Below are 10,838 nucleotides of genomic sequence, written 5' to 3'. Positions count from 1 at the left end.
TGGCCTTCGCGTCTGGCAAATCCCTGACCGGGGTGGTCTGCTTATGGGTACTTTGTCAATAGTTTATTGCACCCTTCATTCTCGGCGGTTCGGTTGCACTGTCTCATCGCGGGATGTCTTACAGAGTTACCCCGTACATATGTAACGGTGTGGAGAGATAGTCTTGATATGCTAGAGAACATACGATTACTGTGTAGCTTTGGTTCTTTTAGCGAGAAACTATCTCTCCACCATCAGGCCGCTCGAAGACGCCCTCTGATCAAACTATTACCGGTGTCAAGTCTGCACAGCTGTTTTATACATGAGCTGTGGCCGGGCGTGCCGGAGTGTCTTAAGTAAGTATCCTTGTGCCACGACCAAGGGGAGTCGTACCCCGTACATATGGAATATGTGATGGTGTGGAGAGATAGTCTTTCACTAAGAGAACCAAGGTTGTACAGTAACCGTACGTTATCAAAGTGTGGGTAAAGAAGAGACCTTTCATGTTGTGTCTCTGAGCAGCCACCGGTCCCACGAAGTGATATGACCACTGTTTACCCAAAATACACTTTTTAAAGGGTTCTCTACCTATATGCAGGGTCCCGCTGGTTTTTTTCTGACATTCTGTGTTGTAAACATTAAATTAGTACACTTTTGATATTTAAACTATGAGTTACCATATGATAATGATACTGAACAAAACTGAGATTTTCACTTTAGAATGCCCGTAACTCGTAAATGTCCATAGGGTGAAGGTAATAAGACAGCTATTACTGTTATTACTAACACCACAGCCTTTAGTGATTCACAATGTGCTTTAATATAAAATAATTTTCAGACCAGTTCAATTAAAATAAAGCAAAATGCTGTATGTGCAATCAATCAACATAACAGCGTCTTAAAATACTAAACTAATGCCAGGTGAGATTCATTTGAAACTAAGATCTAATGTGCAGACTGGTGAAAATGTGACAAAATAGCAATTTTATGTTGTTTTGCCTCTGATCTCTGAAAGCGAGTGTAAAAAGAGACAGGTGATCTATCCTCTAACAATAAGATAAACAGCTTGCCATAAAAACTCTGTCTATTGCAATAAAAAGAAAACTTCAAACTAAATTTGAGCTGTTAAAATCTTCACAATTAATACATTCACATACATTTTTTTAGTGTCAGCTGATATCTTATCTGATACAATTTCTTCTTGAACTCATGTATACAACAATGTTTCTAAGTTAATATTACATTAAACATTCCAACAGCACACACAAAGGCACTTCTCGGGGTATTGGTAGTTGTGTGTAAGCTAAGTGCTGGTGCTTCGTGTTTCACCGCTTGTCTTAGTAACTGCAGTTTTAGCCTTTCTCAGTGACATCATAAACCACAGGAAGATGAAGAAACCTGCATGGAACAAGCAAGAGAGAGGGAGAGAAGTAAATGTTTAGACTGTGTACAGGAGATGCAATGAGTACGCACATTTGACAATGAAAGTAGTAATTCATCTGTGTGTCAGAATCTGCAGGATGTGCAGATTGTAAGTTGTGAAGGACCAAAACGCAGACGCTTGGAGACAGATTGATTGAAACTTAAAGTAAGTCATTCATTTAGTAGAATAGTTCAATAGAATAGAATAGAATAGAATAGAATAGAATATACCTTCATTGTCATTGTACATGTACAATGCAAAAACACCACAGGCTGACTAACATGAGTACAAAGGGAAACTGAAGTCTACAGATTTAAAAACACACTAACTAGAACATAAAGCCAAGGAGAGATGCAGGAGCAAAGAAAGGAAGAACAAAAACACTGGGAAGCAAGTAACAGAAACAGGTGCTTTTTGAAAAGGATCCATGTAGACAGTGACAATATATATACTGAAGGTTGATTTGAGGAGCGAAGAGAGGTGGGGAGAACAAGACATGGCTGAACAGAATGATCAGACAACACAAGGGAAGTAAAACTCATGACAACAAACAGATATATGCTCCTTATATCTGGAACAAACTCCCAGAAAGCCTCAGATCAGCTGAAACACTCCGTTTATTTAAATCCAGGTTGAAGACTCACCTATTCTCAGCTGCATTTGAATAAAGCACCAAATCCACACCGTTTTACTTTTAAGCTTAAATTTCAAAACTTACATTTTAACTACTGATTTTATCTACTGTTACTTCCTTTTTTTTATTTTAAATCATGCTTTTTATTTGTTTTTGTTTCTAATGTCTCTGTAAAGCACTTTGAATACCCTTGTTGTTGAATTGTGCTATATAAATAAACTTGCTTTAACATACAAATGGTTATACAGACCTTGCAGTGAGTTCAGGATGCAGAAGAGGTAGAGGCCAACAGTGGTCAGGTAGCCAAAAGAGAAGAAGACCAGGCCCCAGGTAATGCCGAGCAGAGTCATGACTCCCAGCAGGGTACAAATGTCTTTCTTGGCTCTATCACGGTTACTCTGCCCAAACTGATTTGCCAAATATATAGAATGACACAGGAGATTATATACAATCTCACACAGTAAGACAAATGTGTTTAAATAGTCAATACTAAAGTATGTTTTTTTTGTTTGTTTGTTTTTAAAAAAATGACTACAAAATACAATACAGTGCTGAAAAGATTTAAAGGAACACTTTAAAAACACAACAGATCTCATTGCAAAAAATGAGATGTTGGAGGGTGTCTTTAAGGATCTCCTCACAGATCTGGACCAGTGCATCACTGAGCTTCGGGACAGTTAAGCTGTAACCTGGCACCATCGGATGGACCAAAACATAATGTCCCAGAGGTGTTCTATTGAATTTAGGTCAGATAGGTGTGGGAACAGTTAATGGTATCAGGTCTTTCTTCCTTCAGGAGCTGCCAAATGAGTCTTTGAATTGTCATGCACCAGGAGGAACCAAGAAACCACTGATCCAATTTAGGGTCTGACAATGGATCAAGGATATCCTGATATCTAATGGCATCCATAGCTCTCGCTGTTTATTTCATTAACGTCAAATCAGCTGAGGCTGATTAACACTCCCTCTGCTACTTAACTGACCAGATCAGTATCCCAGAAGTTTACTTCATCAAGTTGGCTTAATGCTACACTCTGAATAAAAAGTGTTCCTTTATTTTTTCTGAGAATTTACTTGGTCTTAAAAGCTAACAGACAACCCATCTCACAGTTCATCCTTTAAAAGGAACGACTAATGTAAAATAAAAATTAACAATAGTGATGACTAGAGTTAGCCTATATTTTTCTTGTTATATAAAACTACCAGTTGTTTATAAGACTAATTCATTAATGTTATTTTTAAGCTTTCATAGGACATGTTGACAATAGCAACATAAAACTGCCCAGTACCTCTGTGCTTTTGCGTAGAGTCCAAACTCGTCTGATTGTCACTGCAAACATGATCATGTTAAAGAGGAACACCAAGATGAATGGTCCAAGTGTAGTCCCCATCTTGACGTCGTCATTGGTTATATAGCATCTAAAAGAAAGGGAGTTCAGATGACCCATGTTTCAGTTAAGAAGTACTTTCTATAATAGAAATCTTATTGCAGGCGTATTGATGCATGCTCAATCATCCAGGATGGGAAATCGCTCCAAAAGGTTGATTCTGTTCATATGGACGTGGTGTTTTCATTGCAAGAAACTTTTCGTCACTCATCCAAGTGACTTCTTCAGTCTCAGCTGACTGCAGGTTTCCCCAGCTTTTCCCGTCATTTGAATGAGTGATGAAACGTTTCTCCTACTGAAAACATTACATCCAGATGAACAGAATTAACTTTTTTGGGGGTGGGTATAGCGGATAATTTAGATGCATGTGGTGAAATATACCAGAGACTACTCCGTATAGGCAAATAAGTGTTTGGTAAAATTGAGTTTGATTCCTATCCCTTGTATGACACTTTCCCCTCTACACTCTGATGCGTACACCAACAGTTAATAAATAAATATGAATTGTTATTTTAAATTTTCTTTATTCAATTTTAGATGCTTGCAGATATTTTCCTTACATATAAGTGTGGTTGGATTTAGATGTGTCCAGAAAGACAAGACTGTAAAAGCCTCTGTCTATGATCACCACCACTGACACAATGACTGCAGGAACACCTGAAACACAAGAATAGTTATTCAGATGATGATGATGATGATAAACAGCTTCTTGCTTAAATTATTCCACTCACCCCATCCCACCACACTGAGTTTGAGCAGGTATCTCTTGATGTAGATGTTGAAGACTTTGACTAAGAGAAGGTAGAGATGAAATCCCTCCAAAGCCATCCAGCTGAAAGTAGTCAGCAGGGAGTAGTGAAGGGCAAGAGCCATGTATAAACAGACCCCAGTGGAGGACACTGCTGCCACCCTGGAACTTAGCAGGAAGTGCAGGTTGAGGAGGATCAGGGCAATCACGAGGTTGATGTGGACCTTCATAGAAACATCTTCTCTGACCTTTCTGGCAAATACAGATGTGATTCATGGTAAGTCACATCTTTTTTAGTATTATTCTGTTTGGAATACAATTAGACCAAATCTACATGTATGATGTGATAAGGAACAAAGATTAAAACAAAGAAAAAAGACAAAAAGGTTATTAATTGACTGTGGTGTTAAAAAAGTCAGGACTGGAAGGCGATAGTACATGCTGAATAGTCAATGGGATAGGAGGAGTCTAATAACAAAAGCAGAGACAGAAAGGATGAAGAATGTCATTAAATGAATTACCTATTTGTGATGAAGAGCAAAACAGTGATGACCAGGGCAAAAAGAGAGAGACTGCAGCCAATCAGAGTGATGTATGTTAAAATCTCCTGGTCTTTAGGTGAGAGGGACCCAGTGCCATTTGTATCAGAGCCAGAAACAGGCAGCTGTGCAGAAAATACACACTCACTTTATTTTGCAGCATTTTGATTGTGAGAAGTAGTCAGTGAGTAGAAATTAAACATAAGACACGCAAACAGTGAAGCAGTAAAGTCAATACAAAATAAGCAACAGGAATAGAGGAGGTGTATGCAAGAGTACAGTTCTATACAATAAAATAAGCAGGAGACAGACACGTGATTGGGGAAATACAGTCTTGTTTGTCCAGTTTTAGTATTTCTTTTCTTCATCATTCAAGTCTTTGGCTATATCAAATTAAAATCACAACACCCTGAACACGGTTTTTATTTCAGAAAGTTTTCAGTAAATTAGGTGTTGTAAAACAAAGATGTAGATGAGGAAAAGTAAGTCACAGATAAGATAATCAATGACAAATCAATGAGCCAATGAACTGTGCGTGAGAACAGATGATACTAACAAAAGAATGAAGATTGTAGTCATGGTGTAAAGGGAGCATTTGTAACAGAAAAAGATTACTTTTGTTCACATTGGGGCATCTAGTGATAGTATCAGGAATCACACGACGTCGGCAGGGCACACCCAGTGCAGCGACATTCTTAATAACACACTATAGTTGAGGAAACATTTTGGCAAGAGATGAGTGTTGTACGTTGTACAGTATAAATGAATCTTTTTTGTTTTAACATATATTAAACATACTGTAAAGTCAGTGCTATGAAAGTCTTGAGTCACACCTCATGTCTTTATATTTAGCTTCTAATTCTTCAGAAAAGGCTGATGCACATTAAATTACATAAGAACTGTACTGAAAATCACTGGTAACATGCCTGATGGAGGAATGACATTTTTTGGTTCACATTTTTTTATATGGAGTAGGTCAGGAGAGAGATACAACAGTGAGTGTCTGCAGCTGTCTGTAGAACACAGCGGGGGCTCTGTTATGTTTACACAGTGGTGTTGAAAATCTTATCAAAGTTGATGTAATTATGAACACAGTAAAGGTACTGTCAGATTTTGTTTGTCCATGCAATACTATGTGTTGACAGTTTCAGCATTAAAATGATTCCAAAGATACTATTACTACAGTTAAAGAGTAGAAGAGAAGAAAAAACCACAACATTATTGAAGCGTTATTATCCAATCATCCTGACAGAGAGTGGAGCAAGAGGCAGACAACATCCAAAAAGAGCTTTGAATGTCCTTCAAGAAGTTATTCTTCAAAAATTTGACAACTGCTTAAAGGAATTACAATAGAAAGTTTGACTATGTGAGTTAAGGCTGAAGTTGGCCATTACACACAACAACTTTTTACCAAAGCATCAGAACCAGATAGCTAAACTGTGTCCAACTCAGCGTGAAATTGTTGGATTGTTAGCAACACACCTGCTAAAAGAGATTTCCCATTTTATTACTGAGGTGTTTGTCTATATTTTGTTGATCGAGTTTCCCTCAAGTCTAAAGACATGTAAGTCCTGAAATTCCACTTTTTTAGAATGAAAAATTGTCCGTCCTACCAGAAGCACAGCAAAGTATGTGAGATGGTCACAGGAACAGGTGACATTATTCTGACCACGAGTCCATAGAGTAATGCATCCATCCTCACTAAAAGCTGATACATCAAAAATAGAGATCAGTGATACATAAGATGTTTTTATATCCAAGTCAGATCAGATCAGCTTTGTGATCTTAAGACAAAACACAAACAACAATGACTGAAGGTTATTTAAAAAATATTAATGTTTTACATTATTCTTGGCAGATGTGATGCTTGGTTACTCACTGTTTGGTGAGAAGTTAATGAACTGACACGAGGGTTTTTGGGTGTCCTGTGACACAGAAATATTGCATGTTTAAATACTATATATGCCTAACTTTTTTTTTTATTAACTTTTGCTAAACAAAAGATAAAATATATTTAATAATATAATATTGTAAAAGGCACATCTGCAGTAAATGACAACATTAAGTACATTTATTTCCTTGGTTAGGTTTATGGTGATGTTGACACGCTGCTGTAGTCCTGATATCCTCTTGCGCTGCACACTCAGGCCAAACAGTCTTCTGTCATAAACGTCAGTCTACAATAAAACACATATTCCTCAGTTTTTTTTTTGAGAAAATATTTATTTAAGATTTGTTGTCTATTATGAAATAATTTTAATGTAATTTACATTTTATTAAAAGGTTGTAGTGATTTTTCCCTGGTGTACCAACTTTTCTACATAAAAATATACATAGAAGTGTCTTTAATATATACCACATTTATATTTTGTGCATTATTGCTAAAGACCTTCAGCACATTTGCGTTTAAATATATAACTCATCCTCTTCCTGTTTGAAAGTTGAACAAATTGATTAACTCTTACTGATTAGAGCAGTTCCCATAGCTGTCTTTTAATGTATAAAATTAAACTAATTTAATGTAAATAAATAAATGACTAACAATATTTCACTTATTGTTCCTGTGGCAAAACATTCTTTTATGTTTAAAATATGAAGACATTAAACCATAAAGAACAATGTTAAGTCCAAACTTATTGCTCCTTCATGAGACACATCCAATCCATTTATTAAATCATGGAGGCAATAACGTACTGGACACAAAGTTATTTGTACATTGTTACATGTGTTGGAGCTTTCATGTACTGCATATATGAATTAATATTTGTAGCTTGGGAGAAATGCTATTATATGGCATAAAGGTATTTTGAATACACAGCAGGGTAAATAATCATTGCAGTTTTAAAACTGTTTCTCCACATGAAGATATCTGTGCGAGTTAACTCAAAATAAATTGCTATATTTTTGTCACTAGTTTGATGTGCAGAGGCACGGCAGGTTCCAAATAAATCTTTATAAAATCTACACATCTGTCTTCCTGACATGAACATAAAAGCAATCACTTTACTGTTCTGCCAGCAACTCTATCCGATAATTATCATATATTTCCAAATGAAGCTGAGGCTGAAGCACTTTTGGTGTATAAGCAGCTAATTTTAAACAATTGACATGTAATGTGTGTAGAATTGATTTTATTACAATGCAGTGTTTTACTACAAAAAACTATGAGACCTTGGGGCCTTTATGTGGATGTTACTTTAGCTATTCTAGTTTCCTAGAGGTCTGCACTAAGTAAAAAATCTATTATTTGTCTCCTGCTTTACTTCTCTAAAGTCAAGGGTCAATTATGTATATATGCTTATATTTTTGTTTGTTTGTTTTTAAATAATGTGACTTGAGCTGAATGGTGGCAGGTTTGAGTGCTCAGATGAAGGTCTGTTATCAAGATAGTGAGACAAAAGTTTCTTAATAATAAATAATGTTAAATGACTGGAAGATAAAATAAATATGGACCAAATGTTTGCTTATGTAAAAAGATTTTTTTTAGTAATGTTACTTGGCTAAAACAAGCTAAATCAACAAACGATTGTAGTTTAATTTACAGTGTAAAATCTATGTCTGTATAAAATTCAAGATTTTGTATAACAGAGTTTAATTTCTGACCTGGTATGTTTCTGGCCACTTAATCATGCAGAACACAATCTTGTTGTTTGGTCCAGCTTGCAGTTCACTCGGCAGCTGAACTCTCACTCTGCTGCTGGGAGGAGACTGGCCTGGTTGTACCTGCATATGCATCAACGTGCCAAAAACAGGAAGATGATGTGAATAAGAGTAACATTATTCTCAACTTAGCATATATCTAAACATGCATTATAAATTTAATGGAAATCCAAAACTACTCTTCAGCCATTTTAGTCCAAATGATCTCAAATTGCTGGAACTTGAGGAAAGTCATTAAGGTTCACAGACTCCGAAATGCAAAGCAGCAGGAAAGTTTAATCTACAGTATAAAGAACATGTTCAGATATTTCATAGCTAAAGCAATATCAAACAAGCTGTTTTGTGGCTTAGGGAAAATAAGGACAAAAGTAACTAAAAATACATGCACATTTGGACATCAATAGGATATAAACAATCTCAACCATTCCCAGCAGTTTTCAAGACCAAAACTTTAAACAAAACAGATATTGCCAGTTTTGCTGCTAAAAACTGTGAACAGCTTAAAATATCATTGTCACATTACACTATGAAATAATTTTTTAAACACCTGATTATCGCTGGCATAAATGTCGAGGCCTCTAAAGGTACGATTGGGTTTATACTGTAGGGCAACAACAGTGTCAGAAATAATTGATGAACTGGCCCCGCTTATTTCTTCTTCCTCTAGAATCTCTTGCAGCTCCTTAATGGCACTTGTTGAAAAGGATAAGAAAAAAAATCAGAATGCCACATTCTGATTAAAAATCTTACATTAATTACACACCACAGACCAAAGGTGTCAAAGTCAAGGCCAGCAGGTCAAATCCCGGAAAATAGATTTAAAGTTTGGCAACATGGTGTATTTTACAAAGGTGCAGAAACTAAGTCAGAGAAAAGAGTTTGTGAGCAGAATGAGGAAATCTGCCAATTGCAGACTTGCATGATCACTGATGTGCTGATGCAGTGAAGGAGTTTCAAGTAAAGCTGCACTTATGAGTGCACACTGTGCTTTGGAAAGTAAACCAGAAAAAGAAAATAAATTTCAAGCTGCATCACAACCCATTTGCTGCTGACGACGGAACTGCATTTTTACAGGTTCAAATGGAGCTGATACAGTGGCAGTATAACGGGACAATAGTGACCTGTTTTTATTTTCATTTTTGGAGCACCTTCATATTTTAAATTTTTATACATTTGACAGGATGTATTTTTTAGTTATTTCAGTCATTTTCTAAGAAAGAATATTGTATCCTGTCCTGTTTTTGTTCATATTTATGTTAGAAAAAACTTTCAGTTTTAATCTCTTCAGTAAATCCTGTTTGCCTGCGAACTAAAGTGTGCTTTGGGTTTTGGCCCCTTGTCTGATTGAGTTTGACACCCCTGCCATAAACCATCTGAAACACATTACCATCTCAACCCTTTTGATTTTGCTCCTATATACATATTTAATCTAACAGTTTTTCAAAATAGAAAACTCAAAAAAAGTTATTTAGAAGGAAAGTGTTTACTTGACAGCGTCATCACAGCTTCCGGTTTTAAAAATGTTGGCTAAAACTTCCTTACAGCATCTGCCTGTAATAATAAATTAATTAATTAATTAATCATATACACATTTTTACAACATTGAGTTAATTAAAGGTTCTACAGAATGTTTCACATGGAAACATGAGCCTTAAATATTAATAGTAAAGCATCTTACCGTTGCACTGGCCCCTGCAGGAAAACTGACCTGATGAACCTGGTCTGTTTCTACAGACTGGTGGTGAACTACGACATGCAGGAGGTTGGTGTGACAGGAAAAACACCAGCCAAAAGAGAAGCCACCACTTCATGCTGCGAAGTGCAGAGAATTAATTTAAAACAGTATCTGTGCTTTACAAACAATAATAGGCTTAGGTTATGGAAGAAGTTCACCCTCCGTCAAAGCAAATACTGCCTGATGAGATTAAGGTGTTATTAAGAAGCACTAAAACATAAGACTTTTGAATTTAAGAGACACATTTTTGTGAAATCTGTGGGTTCTAACAACTGTCTAAAGTCTACGAGGACACAGATAATTTTCTTTGGAAAAATACTTAACAGCACTGATGGAGAAACATCACCAACAATTATTATTATTATTATTATTATTATTATTATTTGACTGCTTGCTTTAGGGTTTGGCACACTGCATTCTCCTTTCTCACGCCAACCGTCTGCATGTCCTCCTGTACTACATAGTTCTACATATCAAAACAGCACTTTTAACAGCATTGTACTTTATGTCATATTGCACACCATATTCAGTACAGACATTGAGAAGATCCTGTAACCCAGCACTGCTTGGACTAAAAACAACCAGGTCATCTGCATACATAAGATGATTTATCAATGTTTTACCTAATATACACCCAGTGTTACAGGCTCTCAGCTGTATGGACAAATCATCAACATATAGAATAAATAAATTGGGGATAAAATCCCACCCTGTCTAACACCATTGCTGACA

The 10,838-nt window shown here is 36.2% G+C and overlaps 1 protein-coding gene across 1 annotated transcript; it reads right to left on the bottom strand.

Annotated features, from left to right (window-relative positions):
• Window positions 1-787: 787 nt before the first annotated feature.
• LOC143419904 (adhesion G-protein coupled receptor G2-like) lies at window positions 788-8,546 on the bottom strand. The gene is made up of 10 exons (XM_076887721.1): window positions 8,315-8,546; window positions 6,781-6,888; window positions 6,591-6,636; window positions 6,325-6,419; window positions 4,694-4,836; window positions 4,156-4,424; window positions 3,985-4,081; window positions 3,326-3,455; window positions 2,287-2,443; window positions 788-1,377 (listed from the first exon to the last, which is right to left on the bottom strand). Exons 1-10 carry the CDS (start codon window positions 8,444-8,446, stop codon window positions 1,283-1,285), a joined length of 1,272 nt encoding a protein of 423 aa, XP_076743836.1. The 5' UTR covers window positions 8,447-8,546; the 3' UTR covers window positions 788-1,282.
• Window positions 8,547-10,838: the final 2,292 nt, after the last annotated feature.

Source organism: Maylandia zebra, linkage group LG1 (genome assembly GCF_041146795.1).
Source record: "Maylandia zebra isolate NMK-2024a linkage group LG1, Mzebra_GT3a, whole genome shotgun sequence".
NCBI lineage: Eukaryota > Metazoa > Chordata > Actinopteri > Cichliformes > Cichlidae > Maylandia > Maylandia zebra.
Note: the sequence above shows the minus strand (reverse complement) of the source record. Positions and strands in the feature narration are given on the sequence as shown.